This window comes from Vigna angularis, chromosome 1, assembly GCF_016808095.1.
Source record: "Vigna angularis cultivar LongXiaoDou No.4 chromosome 1, ASM1680809v1, whole genome shotgun sequence".
Lineage (NCBI taxonomy): Eukaryota > Viridiplantae > Streptophyta > Magnoliopsida > Fabales > Fabaceae > Vigna > Vigna angularis.
Genome location: NC_068970.1, coordinates 1,264,784 through 1,284,080, shown reverse-complemented (window position 1 = coordinate 1,284,080; position 19,297 = coordinate 1,264,784). Strand labels below are relative to the sequence as shown.

Below are 19,297 nucleotides of genomic sequence, written 5' to 3'. Positions count from 1 at the left end.
CATCTATCAAATAAAATACATTTATTTTATAATTAAAAATCATAGTAATTTAATTCTTTAAAAATAGTATTATTGAAGTAATTTAATACTTTATAACCTTTTACAATGATATATATTAAAATTTTAAATTTAAATAAACATAATTAAAATATTATTATTTTTAATTGTTCAATAAATGTATTTTATTTGACGATGTCTTGAGATATAAATAATATATATATATATATATATATATATATATATATATATATATATATATATATAGGGTTTGCTAATATATGTAAAAAAAATTCAGTTGGAACATTTTAACAAAGTGTAAATGATTTTAGTAGACAAAAATATCTTCATATATTATGATTCTAAGTTTTAAGCTCAAGGTATTTGAATAATTTTCATTCGTAAAACTGAAAAAATAAGAAATCTCCAAACCATTACTCACGTCTCTCTTATCCCTGGTTCCTCTCAACCCTTTCTCTTTCATATCTCTTACTTCAACCTTTTCTCTGTCATCCCTACCGTAGTTCCAACTGAAAAAAATCAGAAACATCCACTTAACCCTATTCTACCTTCCTCACTTATCCAATTTGTTTCTCTCTCATCTCCATCCTCTTTCTCTCACCCACACACAACAACTTGCGACATCGTAATTTGTTGTTTTTGCTCTATTCGTTCATTTGTTTTACACTTTAATAATAAAATAATTGATGATGTTTATGTTGATTTCTGATTGGACGACAACATCAACCCAGAATAGTTGCAAAGCATTTAGTTTCTTAATACCAATTTTGATAAAATCGTAGAAATGAATGTAGTAGAAGTTAAATTATGAGCATGATGGTAACAAATTTATTAAGTTTAAATTCCAATTTGAAATTCATGTTTTTCTTAATTTCACTTATGCGGCATGATAAATCAGAATGACAACATCATATTTATATTGACCAAACAAGTTGGAGATGTGAATTGTTTGATGTGATTTACGTTGGAAAGTAATTTTCTGGTCCAACTAAGAGCTAATAGGTTCATTATGACTAGTTTACTAATTTTTGGTTGATTTTTAATTAGTTGGTATATCAAATATTCTGCAATATGCTCAAATCTAGAAGATATGTAATTTGTTAGAATAAATATGAAACATTCGAAAGGGAAAGAGTAATGGTCTCTTTTCTGAATAAGAGAACATAGTCAACAACAACAATTTTCTCTATTAACTCTCCTCAATAATTTGTTCCTGTTAAATCATATTTTTGTTGTGTTTTGACGTTGGTTATATGCACGAAGGTGAAAACTATATTCTGAAATATTGTTTTTAGTGAAAAATATGTTTTTAGAATTATTTTTAAGAGCTGACTTCAGATATCCATTTTCTGGATAATGACTTACTCCTTTCGGAATCCCCTTTTCACATAAGGGTTTTTTCTCTTCTGGCTTAACAGTCAAAATATTAAATCTCCCTCAAAATAAACTATTAATTCTAAAATTTAAACACCAAATTTAAAAATAATCAGAAGGGAAAAGTTATAACACAACCCTCCAATCAAAAATCAACATCAACATCATCAATTATTTTGTTATTAGAGTGAAAAAAATGAACGAACAGAACAAAGAGCAACAAATTGCGGTGTCATGGGTTACTGTGTGTGGGTGAGAGAGAGAATGAAGATAAGAGATAAACAAATTGGAAAACTCAGGTAGGTGGATTAGGTTTAGGTGAGTTTTTCTGATTTTTTCAGTTGGACCTACTATACAGATGACAAAAAGGTTAGAGTGAGAAATGATTAAGATGAATGAAGGATGAGAGATGGGTCAGTAAGGGTTTGAGATTTCTTGTTTTTTTTTTTAATTTTGAAAATGAAAATTATTCAAATACCCTTGACCTTAAAACATAGAATTCATAATATATAAAAATATTTTTGTCTACTAAAATTTGGTACACTTTGCTAAAATGTACCCATTGAAAAAAAGAGCTTACGTATGTTACAAACCCCTATATAAAAGAAAACATATATAAGTATATTATTTTAATGATAACAAAAAAATAATTATTAAAATAAAAAGATGTTAAATTTATAAAATAAATATTTTTTATAAATTTTATCATAGACAATTTTTTATTGTAAATTAAAATTGAAAAATGATTATAAAATTTAAGTTTTAAATTTAAAATAATAAAATAAATTATATTACCGAAGATACAATTAATAACGCTAAAAACAATTACAAAAGATCAATAGTTGGTTTGAATTGATAAGAGAAAAAAAAGTAAAAGAAAAAAAACTGTAGAAGCTAGTTGAAAAGAAAAGTATTTTTATTTTAAATTAATAAATCATTTTTTCTCATTTTCTGCTTTAAATTAGGGTTTCTTTTCTATATTAGCTCTTAAGTATGTGATGGCGGAGTTGTTCGAGGAGGGATTATAGTATTGAATCCTAATTGCTATAGAATAGCCTACCTACTGGTCAATAGTGTTTTCTGGTTTTCCGACCCCATTTTGGAATTTGATTGAGACTCTGAGGTTGGGGTAAGTTTGACAATTAAAGGGGGAGAACAGAGTAGGCAGAGGTGCTTATAATGTTAGTGTTGGTTTGTGGTTACTGTACTCTGAAGCATTGGTACTGCTACACCAGTTTTGCTGGAGGAGCGTTTGTCGTGTGGCAAGGTGGAGGGATGCAGTAAAATTTTGTAGTTTTACCTTGTGAAATCTAGGGGCAGTACATGTGGAGTAAAACAGTCATTGGTGTATGCAAGAAAAACACTGCTATGGAGGCTGGACTTTCACAGTGTGATGTGATTTAGACATCTTTGCAGGTGCTCAAGCCAGCTGCTGTATCAGGAATCTTAGTACTTATGTTTAAGCTGGATATTGGTGTAAATAGATATCTGCTGAACCAGCTGTTATTGGCACCAACCTCATATGATCATCAAAACAATGCCTCTGGATGCAGCTTGATAATTAGTGCTTGGTGTAGCCAACAGAGGGAGACTGACAGGTATCTGGGTTCGTGCAAACCTTGGCTAAATTAGTATCCAAGGCTTTAAGCCTTGGCTATTGAGAGATTGAGGGATGAAGTTTAAGACTTTGTTCACTTGGATTTCGGGAGAGTAACGGAAGAGATTTGAGAGGATTTGAAGATAATTCTTTTTGTTGTTTATTTGAGTGGATTTGGAGGGAATTAAGAGTAAATTTAGAAGTAAATATTTTTAATCTGTAGTATCAATCAAATTCTACACTCATTTTCACAAATTTTACTTTCAAATTCACTCTCAGTTGGTTTTAAGTCCACTTAAATAAATAATAAAAGTAATTACCTTGAGATCCTTTCAACTTCCTTCAATTATTCTCCAAATCAATTCAAGTAAAGAAAGCTTAAGAAAGGCTGAACGAAGAATATAAGATTATTATATGGTTGTTGGTCACGGTTATGCAGAATTTTTCAGTTGCTGCTTTTTTCTTGTTTCATGATGTAGTTGTTTGTACCTTCTAGTATATCTCTTTGCTAAGTTATAATCTCAAGGAGAAAGAGGAAATCCAAATAAAAGAAACGACAAGAAAGATATTTGTTATCAAGTAATAATGAAAACAAATACAAAAAATAAAACCCGCTGAACATCAGTGCAAACAAGTGTCATAAAACAACAACAAAAACATTAAACCACACTAATAAAATATAATTCACTGGTTTTTATTTTTTACTTTGATCATTTTGTGCAAAACGTCCAGACCACACCAGTGCTTCACAATGAGCGAAATTCCATAGGATAACTAAAAACACAGAATTATATTTCTTCCTTGGTTCACCTCTTTATCATTGTCTGTAAATTGCATAAGCATTGGTTCACTTCTTTGCGCTTCTGCAACTTTTTCATTTCTTTTCTTAGTCTTTGGAGAAGAAATATAGCAAGGAAAATAATGCAGCTCAAAATGAAGATTCCTCACAAAAGAAGCAGGCAATATCATCAGCAGACCCACAGCCGACTTAACTTGTCCATTCTCAAGCTAACATGCAGCTATGCACACACTGGATCAACATTTAGCAAACTAATATACTTGATATATAAACAAGTTTGGCTTGGACTTGAGGTACTTAAATATTGACTACTACTTAGCTAGCGTCAACTTTTGGATATGGAGACTCTCCACTCAAATCAAAGGTGTCGTTGCTATTATAAGGATGGCTGGAACTCCCTCTGCTCACCTCTTCATAGCTAGAAGAGATGGAGGGTGATTCCTCAGTAGGGTTTGCACCAGTTAACTTCAATATGTTCTCAATTTCTCTTACCACATCACTCATTTTAGGCCTTGCTTCACCTGACTCTTCAACACATTTCAAGGTCAAATTCACAAACTTGTCAAAACCGATCAGTGTTGTGGACGACAATCCCATGGCTGGATCAATAAATTCTTGAAGACCGTATAAGCCTTTTGTCTTATCCAGTGCATTCTTAACCTCTTTCACAATATACTTCCCTCGCTCCAATGGCTTTCTTGCAGATATCAGCTCCAACATTAGCACTCCAAAGCTATACACGTCACTCTTCTCAGTCAATTGTTGAGACATATAATACTCTGGATCCAAGTAACCCTACATCACAAACAAAAGTTATTCATTCTCAGCATTATTAGCATTCTGAGTTTTATACATTTTCTGGGATACCTTATATATAATTCTTGCTATTGGATGTGTTTTCCTTTGTTTTCATGTGAGTTGCGTTATCGACACTGTTAATCAGTAAGAAAACAATGCCAAAAAAGATGTTTTCATTTCTTTTGTGCTGTAAGGTTGGGAAGATACTATACTAACCAGTGTTCCTTTAACTTGGGTGGTAACATGATCCTTTTCTGCATCTACCATAGACTTGGAGAGACCAAAATCAGAAACTTTGGCATTTAAGCGGTTATCCAGCAAAATATTGTTTGATTTTATGTCCCTATGTATGATGGGAGGATTAACAAGTTCATGAAGATAAGCCAGACCCCTGGCAATACCAAGAGCAAGTTTTAGCCTTCTAATCCAATCTAACTTAATTCCTGACTTCCCTGCATAATCAGTTACGAGATAATTGAGTTACAAATCTAACACATCTCACCAGTCGCAATCCGTTCCAGCAGGTATCATATCAAAGATGTCAGAGCGAGAGAGAGGAATATGCAAGTTCAATAACAACGAGTAATGTAAAAAAGGAAATAAATTGAGAATCAAGAATACATGTTCTACAGGCAGCATTATAGTACATGACTATCATCCATTTCTTTATAATATTAAACTTTATTATCAGTGGCATCACCAATGTCAGATTTTTGTATCTCTCTCACTCATGGGCAGACACCTCTTGTGACGATTGACCATATATGCTACATATGCTATATACTAAAGGTAAACTCTTGCCATATATATAATGATACAAAGTATTACATGTAAAGCTCATTAGTATTACAGGAAAAATATTAAAACGACTAACATGTTTGGTAAGCAGGAGGATAAGTATACCTGTGAGAGCGTCCTTTAAACTTCCATTTTGAAGATACTCATAAACCAGCATTTGCTCTCCTTGGTCAAAGCAGAAGCCCAAAAGGCTGACAAGATTCTTGTGGTGAACCCTTGATAGAAGTTCAATCTCCGCTTTAAACTCGAGCTTTCCCTGCATAGATTCTTTTTGAGCTCTTTTTATTGCTACCCTTTGTCCATTGGGAAGGGTTCCCTTATAAACCTGTGTGTGGACTTTTACACATTACAAAGTTGGTTTATGTATGATAAACACAGATGAACTTATGTCACAGTTAATTATACTACCATCTTCACCTGATCTCACTTTCTAAATCACTACCCTAAGATATAGTAGGAGAAAGCTATCTATTACGCAATGCTTAACTGTGTCATCATACTTGTTTATTTTAGATAAAATTTCCACTATACTTTTTCCAATATAATGATTTTTTCGAGATGCATGGCAAGCACATGGAGCTAAAATCACAACAGTACATTTAAGCTGCAATCACAATAGTACATTCAGTACCTTCCCAAAACCCCCAGATCCAATGTCATTGACTTGAGAAAAATTTTTGGTGTATTTTTTAAGGTCTTCAAAAGTAAACATTCTTGCTTCTTTCAACTGAGGGACATCACTCTTGCTATCAACCGTATCCCAGCGTCCTGCATTCGTGAAATTTCAGCATGTTAATTAAATCATTTCCATGTGAATGATTAGAATGCAGGAGATAAGTATAGAGCTATATTACTAAAAGGATTGCTTTGTCCAATCGCTTTTTCGGCCCTTTTCTTCTGGCGGAAAGCATAAAGACCAGCTAAGAGTAATAACACTAGCAAGACCAAACCACCGACTGCTGCCCCAATTATGATTCCAATGTTTGAATGTTTACCCGATTCACTCAATCCTTCTACACAACAAGAAAGGTTGAGAAAAAGATTATCTTAAAACGGAGCAATTAATATAATTTTATTCCAACTGTGTGGGAAATTGTTTTTACCATAGTTCCCAAAGTGTTCATATCCATCTGCAAGAAAAAAATATGGTCCAAAATCCGGTTGTGGAGGCTTAAAAGTCTGGTTGCTTAGCATAAAACCAATTGTTAAAGTCCCTGTTCGATTGAAATGATCTAGTCCGGATGGGAAGACTTGTAAGCTCAATTTGAGATACCCAGTTGAATCCCTTCTTGGAAGGCTCAACAAAACCGAATCCACAGGTACAAAGTGAGACTTAAAAGACCGCATCAGAGAATCCTCAAGCATTGAGTAGTGTGTTGTGTTATCCAAGTCCGTAAAGGAAGGTGACCTGAAAGCTAAGGTTCCTGTATATGGATATGCGCATTTACAGCTGGGACTCGAAATCTGATCTGAACTGCAGGCACCAGGTTCACAGTTATTTGGTGGTGTTGAATACGAGAAATTGGATTGAGAAGAGGAGCAATATGCCCCTCGTTCATTAGTTTCTTGGCAAACTGGGTTATCTTTGAGTCTGCAGGAAAAAAATGCAGTGAAAATGAGGCCAAGTGAAACCAAAGGCGCAAATCTCAAACTCCTATCAGAAAAATGGAACACCTTATAAAACTATTCAAATTACTGATTCTATGCAGTGACATACACAAAAAATGGCAGCAATGATTATAACTTTAGGCTTACATTATAATGACTTTTGAAACTTCAGTTTGCTTAATGCTGTCAATTGAATTAGTCTCCAAATCAATAAGTCGCAGCCGGCTGCTGTAGGAGGAGACGACATCCAAGGTTCCATTTATTTTGTTGTCTTTTAGGACCCTGTGGTCAGATGTTAGTACATAATAAATATATATTACTATTTCAAGGAAGATTATGTTTAGCTACTTCTAAAGGCTATTGTTTGGCATGAATTCTCAGTTCTTGTTACCCATTTATAGAAACTTTCCCTAGTCGAGAGGCTCAAGACAGGTGTACTTACACAGTCTGTAAATTGACAAGTTCAAACAAAGAAGAGGGAACCTGTCCTTGAAGTTGTGTTCGCTCCATCATTCTGCCATGAAAAACAAGATCTAACTGTGTAACCGGATTTCACTCACGAAAGTACAGAGAGGGCGGTGAAAGGTCAAAGAAGTGCACAATGAAAAACGTACAATGTCGTTAAGGACTTGAGAGTAGAGAACCATTCTGGAAAATCCAATGGTGTAAAACTATTGTTGCTCATGTCCCTTCAAAATAGATTAAAGAGGTACTCACTCACCATTACAAGGTAGAGATAACTTTGAATAAACATAGGATACGGAATGATAGTAACAACTACAATATAACTATCATAACTAAATGCTTTGAAAATTACAGGTAGCTGAGGGCATTCATTCCAGTAAGGTCTGGCGGGGAGCCTGACAGTTTATTGTTGGACAAGTACCTGAAATGCATAATTTAAAGCCAAAAAAGTTCACTTTTGAAGTAAAAGTGTGCGTGCAGGGAAAGGAAATGTTCACATGTTCTTCATGTTTGCTTACAGATCTCGAGCATTCGTAAGATTGTTGATGTTTGAAGGTACAGGTCCTTCCAATGAATTACCATCTAAGCGCCTATTCACACAAGAACAGTGTATTAATGCCAAGAGCAGAAAAAAATTCATGAACTTGTTTGAGGAATAATGTAGACACTTACACCACCTCCAGACTCTTAACCAGTCCTAGTGTATATGGAATTTTCCCTACGAGTTTATTGCTTTCCAAAAGCCTGCCCAAGAAGATTTTCAGGATCAACGTGTATGTGAGAAACAATGAAGATGTTTTTGTCTACAAAATAAATCTAGATACTTCAGCATTGCAAGGAATCGAATAGTAAAAATGCCCCGACAGAAAAACAGAAACGAATGTGTTAATTCAAGAGTTTGTAGCAACTAGTTCACTTCATAATTGGAGACGTTTGTACCTGTTTTTGTAAGCAGTTCAATGCAGGGTACGTAATGTTACACGTGCTCAATTATATGAATGCAGTCTACGTGAAAAAAAAAATGTAAGAACAGTTCTTACAAATGAATGAGAGCCATTTCTGGGCTAAACAGTCGAGGAGGGATGGTGCCTGAGAGATTATTCTTCCCAAGATGACTGTATAAAATGGACATGTGTTGATGTTTTTAGTACGTACAACGAAAAAGGTGTTTAGAAAAAATTGGCAAGCCAATTACTACAGAAGAAGAGATTTGACATACAAATGTTTGGCATGATGTAAATTATCAAGACCAAATGTGTCATCACCAGATACCGGGATGCTCCCTTCAAGTTGATTGTCTGCTAAATCTAACCAATAAAGCTTTGATAGATTACCAATAGAAGCCGGAATTACTCCACTAAAGCCATTGGAATTTAAAGACCTGCAATTCCAAGTATATGATTTAGAATAGGATCCAAGATCTTCTGTTATAATGCCAAAAATAAAAATAAAAACACACTAGTCATATGTCAGAAGCCTCTTGTAGAAAATACAAACGAACATGAACAATGAAACCAACATTCAGTGAGTTTTAGACCGATTAATGAGTTAAAAAGCATTACAAGAACAGGAGCTCCTGCATATTTCCTATGCTGTCTGGAATAGGACCACTGAAGCTGCAGCTAACAAGAATTCTGTTGACAAATGAGTAAGAAAATGTTGTTAGAATTGTTTTTATCAAAACCACTTAAGACGAGTTACTACTTTAGCAATCAATTCTGCATTACAAGGTTGACAGCTTCCTCAAATCCCCGATGGATTGTGGAAGTGGTCCAGTCAAGTCCTTGTTGTAAGATAGATCCCTGTAGAGAAAAAACACTAGTTAGTTTAACCAGAAAAGAAGAATCAAGAACCCAAAAATAGATCAAATCATAAAAACGCGAGCTAATAGTTTAATTAGCACCAATACTTTCTGAGATGCATATCCAAGTGACAGATTGCCCTCACTTGAGGTATATGACCTCGATTTATGACTTGATCATTGCCTTTGGTAGATATAGTAAAAGAATATACTGAATAAAATACTTACAAAATCTCCAATTCAGACAGTGATCCAATATCTCCAGAAAGCTGACCACCCAAACTAGTACTTGCCAGTGTTCTGAAATAAATGAATCAATCACTCAAAAACACACTTAGGATAAGGGAAAAACAAGTAAACATATTCAGTAACAGAAGCTACATTGATGTAACACGTGTATTCTTGCACTTGATTCCTTCCCAATGTTCACAAGGATCTGTACCCTCCCACTCTGGAGGGGTGTTCGTCCAGGTACTCGTAAGAGACTTAAGTGTGGAAACTGCATAAAAGTTACACCAAAGAATACAATTCAGTAAATGACATCTTCTGTATATAGTTGTCCACCTTCTGGTTGCTCTGAAGATGCGCAGAAGATGATAAAAAACACAGTATATAACTAGAAAACTGAACTTACAATCCACATCATCTGTTTCTCCTTTTGCAACCAACACATAATTCAAAACAAGCAGCAGAACTACTGATATTCTTTCCCACATTTTCAACTTCAATGGATCTCAAAACCTCCCCACTGATAACTATGTGATTACTAAAATCCTTTCTCATTCACCTTCCATCCAAATTTATTCACTATAAATTAATTACACAACCCAAAGTCAACAACAAACTAAAATAGAAGTCAATAAAGGTTGTCCTGGAGCAAAGGCTTCAAAGTTCCTCCTTTTCAATTTCTGTCACACATAGTCCTCATATATGCATATTCATTCCTTTTTAGTCCCTTTTTGGTAACCTCCTTAAAAAAATATCTTGACACTTGCTTACTATGATCTTGCTGTTCACTATCTTAATTACGCAACAACTTTTTCTCAACAAAAAATGGATTTTTGATTTATGAAAAACCATATATTGAAAGAGACAGTAATCTAACACGTAGATGGATAGAACAGAAGCACATTAGTTTGTAGACTTAGTAAGAGTGGGAGATATTCCACAGATAGGAACAAAAGTAATGTTTGAAGGTTGATGAGTAGGAGTTAGAAGAAAAAGAAGATTAATGTATTGTTATCTAGAAGAGGGTTGTGTTGTGGCATCACTGTCAGCGTAGGGAAGACTGCATTGAAGTAGTGTCTCGTCAACTTCACTGGAAACAAGTTGACCTATTCAAATCTCTCTTGTTTCGCTTTGCTTAGTGGTTCTCAACATTTATTACACCATTCAATTCCTTCAACTTATATTATATCCCCACTTACCCACTTATGCATTAAACTTGATTTTTAAAATCTGTTCAATCAAACTCTTCTATAGACCACTTCTCCAACTATTTCATTTCAATACTTTAGATATAAGATCCTGTGTAATGTAAGCTGTATTCCTGATTGAGAAAAGGGGTCGAATTGAATGTTTCAGCTACAATCCAATCCATCAAGTTTTGGAGGACTACGTTGGTTTTGGTCTTCGCATGCTTACAAACTTTACCAGCCGTTGTGGAAGAAGCCAAGAGTCACTCATTCTCACCAAATTTTGGGTAGAATATGATTTTAATCTCTTATTTTAAAATTGAAAATTTTAAAAAAAAAATCTTAATTTTTATCATTTTAGTTTTTTATTTTTAAAAATAAATAAATTTAATTCTTTTAATTAAATTTTATTTAATATTGCAAACATGTTTATAATATTTATAAGATAACATTGAAATAAAAATATAAAACATCAATTAAACTTAACTGATTAAAAGTTATAAAGTTATAAAGATAAAAAATTAAATTAATTCAAAGTTTCAAAAATAAATTAATTTTAATTTTCATCTCTTAATCTCTTAATTCCCAATAACAGATCTTTAAATTTAATAACTAAATATGATTTTAATCTCTTAATTCTTTTAACTAAATTTTATTAATTTTATTTAATAATTTCAAACATTTTTATAATTTTCATAAAATAACATTAAAATAAAATATCAAATATAAAAAAAATTTAACAAAATTTCAAAATTATAAAGTTATAAAGATTGAAAACTAAATTAATCTAAATTTCAAAAATAAATTAATTTTAATTTTCACTTAAAATTAATATTCAATCCAGAAATTTAAATAGATATTTTTAATTTCTAAGATTAATTTTTCGAGAAATAATATTTATTTTATGTATCTTACATAACAATTTAGATTGAATGATTTTTTAACCTTTAGTTTACTAAAAAAACATGTTAACTTAATACGATGTAAGAACAGAGATAAAGTAATGATTTCCAATATCAGGGGAAAAAGAAATCTAAGACCTAAAATAAGCATTTACTCATTTCATAGACAAGACCATACGATTGAATTATAATTAAAGTAATTACAGCATGCGATATCAAGAAATGCTATTATTATTATAAAAAATTTAATATGTACAAACTAGATTATATATATATATATAGTGGTTCCAACATTTACTTAAAATTAATTTAATAAAATTTGTGATATTAAATATACATAAAACAGTTATTGTTTTTTTTTATTTTAAAAATAGAGCGATTATATTCGATGCCATATTCATTTACAAAATTATTTAATATTTATATTTAAACTTTCCTATATTAAGGACACTTGTGAGGTAGTAAAAAAATATCAGATATTTCTTAAAACAAAACAATTAATAATTTATTTATGAAAATGCACACAATTTTTATTGATGATTTAGCAGATGATTGAACAAGTCTCCTTAAAATCAAAATCAACCACAAAAAAGCTTATCTAGACTTTTTCAACTCATTAACCTTTACCAAATACTCGGAATTTTCTAGTACATCAGAATACTTTCTTAGAGTAGACGTAAGAAATTTAAATTTGAATAATATAATTATATATTAGTTATAAGATTATAAAATCAATTAGTGATACGATAATTGCATAAAATTATTGTATGATTAAAAATTATTGCACACTCTTTTTTTTTTATAATAATAATAGCAATAGTAATAAAGTATTTTTACGGAAACATTATCAATATATTACTTGGTGAAAAGATGATGACTTAAAAATATTTCTTTCATTTATTTTTTGATCTTCATCACGAAAATATAATCAGTAACATTAGTATTTTTATTTCTTACAATTAAGATTCAGTAAATACATCATCTTTTAACGAATTTATAACAGAAACAAACACGTGGTAATGGGCTACTTTTTTTAAATTATGATTTTTTAAATTAATATAATTATTTTTTAACCAGAAATTTAATTTTAGAAATACTATAATTCAACTTATTTTTTTGTTAAAATATTAGACTATCATTTATAAATTTTCTGTAAAGATGGCATATTTCTAACGTTTTATGTTATTTTTAGGTTATATTAACCATTTGTCTTTGAAAAATCATTAATCTATTTCAAAAAATTAAGAAAAACTAAATTATATTAATTTTTCAATATTGTTGAAAAATCATTATTAATCCATTTCAAAAAATTTAAAGAAAAGAACTAAATTACATTAATTTTTCACAGATAAAAATCAAATACATCATTTTTCACAAATTAAATCAAATTAAAACTAAAAAAAATTAAAAAAAAAAAAAAATTAAAAAACTAACTTGTTACTTTTGAACGAAATTAGGAACCAAATAAATAATTAAACATTCCTTTTTATTCTTTTTATAGTGTTTATTGTGAAGATTCTTTTTTTTTTCTTTTTAAACAATATATTTGACTGTTGTTTCTTCCTTTTTAATAGTTTTTCCTTTGTCAAGGTAAACTTATCTTTCTCTTGTGGACAAAAAAATATCCATTTATTCTTAATATCACTATCTTTCGTATATATTTTTATGTTTCACTTTCAACTCTTCTGTTATGTTTTTTACTTTGAATGCATAGTCCAGAAACATGACTAATTTGTTATTGGAAAATAAACACATACCAAAAAGCAAACCCATGTAGATTTTTTAATCGTAAATCCTAGAAAAAAAATGTTTAATTAGTTTTCATTAACATGCCAAATAAACTTTTGAGAAATTTCTGTACTCAGAATTTGGCTCTCAAATTTTTAACTTTAATGAAAGAGTCCTTCAAAAGTTTTAAAATTTTTACAATCAAATTTTTCCATTATCTTAATCTAAATTTACATATTTTCATTTTTTTTTCCCAAAAAGCCTTCATGAACTAATCTCGTTGAAGCTTCTTGAAATCTTCTATCCAAAACCTACAACAAAACTTTTATATTAATCAAGTAAATAATCCGAAAATTTTCCATCTTCAAAAATTAAAATCACGACTTCGAAAAATGTTTAAAACAGATTTTCAATTTCTTAACTTTTTAAATCATTTTCTATCTCTTGAAATTCATTTAGAACATCTAAAATCCGAGGAAAAAATTTATTGAGAAATCCAAATCAAGCATAGACCATAATAGAAGGTCCAAAATGCAGTTAAGTCAACAAAAGCATCAAAGAAACAAAGCAGAGGAATAATAGGAACATGTAGATCGTTTAAGAATTATGTAATCTCAGTATGCTAGCAGCAATATGAGATGAAAGATAATCACAAGGATTTTTAACCATACAAACTAAATCACTTTCATCAACTGTTCCTCCTATTGTATCTAACAACTCTATTGCAAGAGTACTAATAATACCGCTGAATCAGTGGCTGCTTCTGCAATATTTCCAACCTAATATCAGGTCACATTTCTTTGATCAATGATTGGAGTTTAAAGTCATTAAACCCAGATATAATTTGTATAATATAATGTAGAATATGACTTGTTATCTTCAGCAAGTTAACAGAACTAAACCAAAAATGGCTATAAAAATTTTCATGGTGCTATAATGTATAGATCAGTTACCATTCCCAAATTATTGGTTCAACTAATGAACTGCATCTGGTTGGTTCTCTGGCAAAGCCTCTCGAAATGCTGGGATTTCATTATATGCCTCATGTAATCTTGATAGAGTAGGGAATTCCTTCTGTTTGAACAAGAAAAGGAATAAAGAACTATGAATTTGGACAACAGATATGATTATATGAACTAAGATTTGGCATCATGAAATAACCATATGTATGCATCGAAAGCTATGAAATATGAAAATATTTTAACACAATGAGCTTCGTCTTGATAAAGTCGTAAGTTTAAAAAATGTTACACTATCAATTGATTAAAATTCATAGATATAACTTTCTAAATAAGGATTTAATTAGTATGGACTAACAGTATAATACTTTTTACACTCATCCAATTATGGGCTGTTATCATTAAAGGGTGAATATTAAAAAATGAAGTCAGTGAATCATGGACAGAATAATACCATGTCAACGTTGAATCTCCTAATTGCTGCATCTAACTGAGGTGCTAAAAACATATCTGCCTGCAAACCACAATCATTTCTCTGTTAGATTATAAATAGAACATGCAACTGAAAAGTATACTCTGACAAAGATACAGAACAAGCCCTTCTTGCTGTGCCGAACCCTTTTCTGTAAAACTCTTTTGGCCAGGCCCAGCTTCATTCAATTCATCTTTCTTTCTATTTCATCTTCTTTCTTGTTTCTTTAGGAAAAACAGAAAAAAAAAATACATGCCGATTGTTTTCCTTTCTCCTTTCTTATTCTCTCTAGCTTCTCATTTTCTCTAAAAAACTGACTTCATTTCTCATCTTCAAGATTGGATCTAATTTATGGATAGTTGTGAGATAGGGTAGTTGGAAATAGAGTAAGATCATTTTTGCTCTATAATCCCTTTGATTTCCATATTCTTCCTTAGTGGTGTAGTTGAGAACTTTGATTCTTCTCAACTAACCTTTAGATTGTTTGTAATTTATATTTTTGTTATTTTGGAATTAAAAGCTTCTAGGTGTATTTACGAGTCTTTTAGTGAGTAAACGCCAAGCTGTCAGTTTTAGTTGAAGTTGTTGGAATTTTTGAACTTTTAAGCTAAGTAAATGTTTTTTTACAACTTGAAGTCTTCATAAGAGTTTCTTAGCTTTCTGATAAGTCGTATTTGATCTTGTTTGGATGAGTAGAACTTAGTATAAATTGCTATCTTTAACTATTTCGTGGAATGATTTATGCTTTATGAATTGTTTTTGTGTTTTGTGGGGTGCCCTGATGTGATTGTATTAGATATATGATGAGCAGGGAATGATGTAGGTATTGATGAAACTCTAAGCAGTGTTAAGGTAGTTATGCATCAACATTAACACACACACATAACATATATATATTGGCTTATGTATTAAGTTGTTTTATAAACCCTTTGTTGGTTAAGCTTAAATTATGTTGGATTTATTATCAGATTAAAATATTAGTGGATTTTTTTGTCTGAGTTATTGAGTTTTTAAGGGTGAAACATTGTCATTTTCAGAAATGTGTGTTGACTTTTTAGTTGAAATGCACTAAAATTGTACTGCAGAGCATAAGAATAAATGTTATGGGCAGGCAAAGTAATGTGTCGTATTACAAGAGAAGATATTTAGGTTATCGGACCTTGGAAAAGAAGCAAAGTGATGCTATTAAACTCCATTAACATACCAGGAAAATTTCATCTCCAGTTGCATATCTTCCTGCATGGTTTTTCAACAGTTTTTCAAGTGCTGAAACACATGTACAATAGCATTTCAGTATTTAATTAACTCTTATTTAAAACACTGTTAAATGGCGCAAAATAATCACAGTTTTTTGTGTTAAACTTCATATTAGCCAAAGGGTGATATATACATATATATACACACACAGCAGGACCCTAGAGGTTTAAAAGACCTAATTTGGAGCCCCAACGCTCACCTTCACCTAAAAAAAATGTAAATGTACAAGAACCCCAAATCAAACTAGTTGCAATATTATCTCTACAAAGAGACAAGCTACGTAACAAAAACCTTAGCTATTATTCTTGGATAACAAGCTAGTTTGTAAAGTAAACAGAGTTATACATATGGGAAAATAGAAACAAAACAATCTTATTTGTTCTTACCCTCCTAAATGAAATTTCATTCTTGTATATTGATCTGAGTTTCTTAGTTACTGTAGATAGTTTTTTGTCAATAAAGGTTGGCTTAAATTATTTTCAGTCTCTAATATGTGATTGATCTTTTTTTATCATAACAATAGACATTTTTGCATCATATGGTGATATATCATCTAAATATAGGGAATGGAAGAGACTTGTCCACTCAAGATAATGAGACAAATGGAAAAGTTTAACTATAACTAATAGAACTGATGCAGATAATATAAAAGACTTAAACCACAATGGTTGATTTATTAGGTACCCAATTTAAATGAAAAAATTAGTCACATATTGGGGATTTAAAACTTATCTAAGCCATAAATGTTAGACAGTTCTCAGAGAGAAGATAGAAGGGATTGAATAATCTGAAAACACAGTGAAAGGATCTCTACTTATTTCGTATGACTAGAGAAACTGAGAAATGAATTCTGCATTCATAATTGAAAGCAATGGTGCAATGGTTCCTTACATAGATGGGAATATGAATGGTCAGAATAACCCAGACTTTAACGTAACACTGTCAAACAGTTATTAACAAAAAGTAACTAATATACTAACTAATGAACTTGGAACAATACTTGACAGAATAAATGAACTCAGAAATCCAAACTTTAAGAATATGAACAGAATGTCTTACAGTAGAAATGTTGGAATTAACTAACACAGGGAAAAACTTTTCCCTCAAGTTTTAAGCAGGCAACTTACTGAAACTGATACAAAAAACCTTCTCCAATTAAACTGATGGTGAACAAGTTAGAGAAACCTCACCCGTAAAGCCTTTTCCTATTACACGTTGGGTCCAAGGAAGTTTTTCATCAGGGCCGATTTTTTCCCCTATATACTTCTGCAAATGCTAAAGGACCAGAATAAATAATACATTATATGCACCCTTGCGTCGTGATAAAGTTGCCTCAAGAAAAGAAACAAATGAACAATAATGTAACATATAGAACTGTTCAATAAAAAAAAGCACTTAAAATGTACCACAACAGTATAGTTTTGAAAAGGTTGTATAGATGAGGAAACAATGGTGACAGCCTGTGAACGGGAATGAAATTATTACAACAGATGGCATCTGATAGAGAACTGAAAGTTGAAACAAATCAAGTAATAATTGTACCTGGAAATTGATTGCTCTTTTGAGAATGTCATGAGGAAGCAAAGGAGGGTGAGGATACTTATCCTCCAAGTACTGCATGTGAAAACCGAATAAGAAAATAAGACAATGGAAAAGAAATGAGGAATCACTCACTCCCTCACTCACTTACCATAATAATGGCAAAAGAGTCAGCAATTACTGAATCGCCATCCACCAGCACAGGGACAAATCCAATAGGGTTGAGCTTGAGAAACTCTAAACACAGATCAAAGGCAAAAGAAGAAGGTCACAAAGAGGGAACTGAATTGATCAGCATAACTCAACTCACAATTTTGGTAGAACAGAAAACAAACAAATAAACAAACCGGGCTCAGAAAATGTGGTGACTATTTGATAATCGTAAGGTAGTCCTGAACAGAAGAAAATAAATGGGAAGGTGAGACATTTGGAAGAAAGGAAGTAAGAGAGTAAGAGGGTAGTAATGAGTGAGTTAACCTTTGAGGTTGAGAGCAAATCGGACTCGGAAGGAACAGGAGCTTATCCAGTGTGAATACAGCTTCAGCTTGTTCTCAGTGGCCTCCTCATCAAACATGAAACATGCACACAAACAAAAAAAAGGGTAAGGAAATAAAGCAAAGCAAGTTGGTGTTATGGCTTAATGCCATAACATAGTACCATACCATACCATGTCAGTACCACCTACAAAGCTCAGTCGCAGGCTAATTCCTAACCCTGTTTGACATATTTGCCTCAACTTGCGCATGGAAATTATATACAATACTGTGCCTAGTCAAGCCTCTTGATTGTTTTCCACCTCACACGTGCAAGTATTGACATCAGGAGTGGCGCTTCTTCACATCAGCACTGACACGTACAGGTTCGTTTTGTGATTATATAAGAATTCTTCTTGTAATTATCATTTTCATGTTTGTTGCAGATAGAAAAAAAAATAATATACTTTTACATTCATTACAAAAATAAAATAGTTATAAAAATATAAACGTACTTTTTTTAAAAAAGAAAGTAAAAAATAATTAAAAATAATGTCAAATAAATATAAAAAATTTAATGTAATAAAAAATATTAAAAAGAAATATCAAACGTGTAACATTTGTAAAGCGGCTTTTCAATAAAGTAGTGGATATGATTTGGATAAATATTATATGTACTTTAATAACTAATCTTGAACAAAAACAATTATTTGACATACTTATATTTTTTATATTTATTTAATTTTATCTTTTTTTTCTTTTTTTTTGAAAAATATAAAAATTTATATTTTTATAATCATTTAATATTTATATTTTATGTTAAATGAATGTTAAAATATATCATAGTACTGTTTAATCTTATAACAGATGAAAGACTTGAATTTGATTTGTGGATGATCAGATCAAAGGTTTTGCTAAACAAACCCTAAAGCTTAGACAATTAAAACTTTTACTAACACGGACATGAGTCTTCATCTCATCCTTTGATTCATAAAATTCTAACACTACGGACAGATCGAAGGTTTTGTTTGACGCTGACTAATCAAACAAATTGTACAAGACAAAGTGAGCTTGGAGCTTCCTATGACAATTGTGGGGAACTTTGAAGAAAGACAAACTAGAGTTAAGATAGTGGTGCTTACATGGAAGTTTTGTAAAGTCGTCAGACGAGTCGCACTTATAAAATGAATATTTCATGAGAAACACAGTGGGTAAGTAAAGTGTTATTATATAGTCTGAGTTATATAGTGGAGTGCGTGTTTTGTAAAAATTTTAAAAGTACTTTAAACGCTTT

At 31.4% G+C, this 19,297-nt stretch overlaps 2 protein-coding genes across 6 annotated transcripts; both read right to left on the bottom strand.

Moving 5' to 3' along the window:
• Positions 1 to 3,534: 3,534 nt before the first annotated feature.
• LOC108323891 (leucine-rich repeat receptor protein kinase HPCA1) lies at positions 3,535 to 10,256 on the bottom strand. Its single transcript, XM_017556704.2, has 19 exons — positions 9,893 to 10,256; positions 9,640 to 9,757; positions 9,487 to 9,558; positions 9,185 to 9,259; positions 9,020 to 9,091; positions 8,677 to 8,838; positions 8,498 to 8,572; positions 8,130 to 8,201; positions 7,976 to 8,047; positions 7,810 to 7,878; positions 7,607 to 7,681; positions 7,435 to 7,506; positions 7,140 to 7,274; positions 6,488 to 6,975; positions 6,239 to 6,397; positions 6,016 to 6,152; positions 5,490 to 5,709; positions 4,803 to 5,038; positions 3,535 to 4,583 (listed from the first exon to the last, which is right to left on the bottom strand). Exons 1-19 carry the CDS (start codon positions 9,972 to 9,974, stop codon positions 4,104 to 4,106), a joined length of 2,871 nt encoding a protein of 956 aa, XP_017412193.1. The 5' UTR covers positions 9,975 to 10,256; the 3' UTR covers positions 3,535 to 4,103.
• A 3,212-nt stretch (positions 10,257 to 13,468) lies between these two features.
• LOC108345362 (glutathione S-transferase zeta class-like) lies at positions 13,469 to 18,359 on the bottom strand. Of its 5 annotated transcripts, none has more exons than XM_017557282.2 (11): positions 18,198 to 18,359; positions 18,008 to 18,092; positions 17,878 to 17,922; positions 17,682 to 17,767; positions 17,534 to 17,605; positions 17,398 to 17,451; positions 17,182 to 17,266; positions 15,939 to 16,000; positions 14,717 to 14,776; positions 14,257 to 14,377; positions 13,469 to 13,614 (listed from the first exon to the last, which is right to left on the bottom strand). In XM_017557282.2, the coding sequence occupies exons 1-10, from the start codon at positions 18,273 to 18,275 to the stop codon at positions 14,279 to 14,281; spliced, it is 726 nt and encodes a 241-aa protein (XP_017412771.1). In that variant the 5' UTR covers positions 18,276 to 18,359; the 3' UTR covers positions 13,469 to 13,614; positions 14,257 to 14,278. The 5 variants fall into 5 exon arrangements, with proteins under 5 accessions (XP_017412771.1, XP_017412009.1, XP_017413308.1 ...); XM_017556520.2 differs by lacking the exon at positions 13,469 to 13,614 and adding an exon at positions 13,880 to 14,066; XM_017557819.1 differs by lacking the exon at positions 13,469 to 13,614 and adding an exon at positions 13,880 to 14,082 and having other exon boundaries at positions 18,008 to 18,089; positions 18,198 to 18,356.
• Between the last annotated feature and the right edge of the window lie 938 nt (positions 18,360 to 19,297).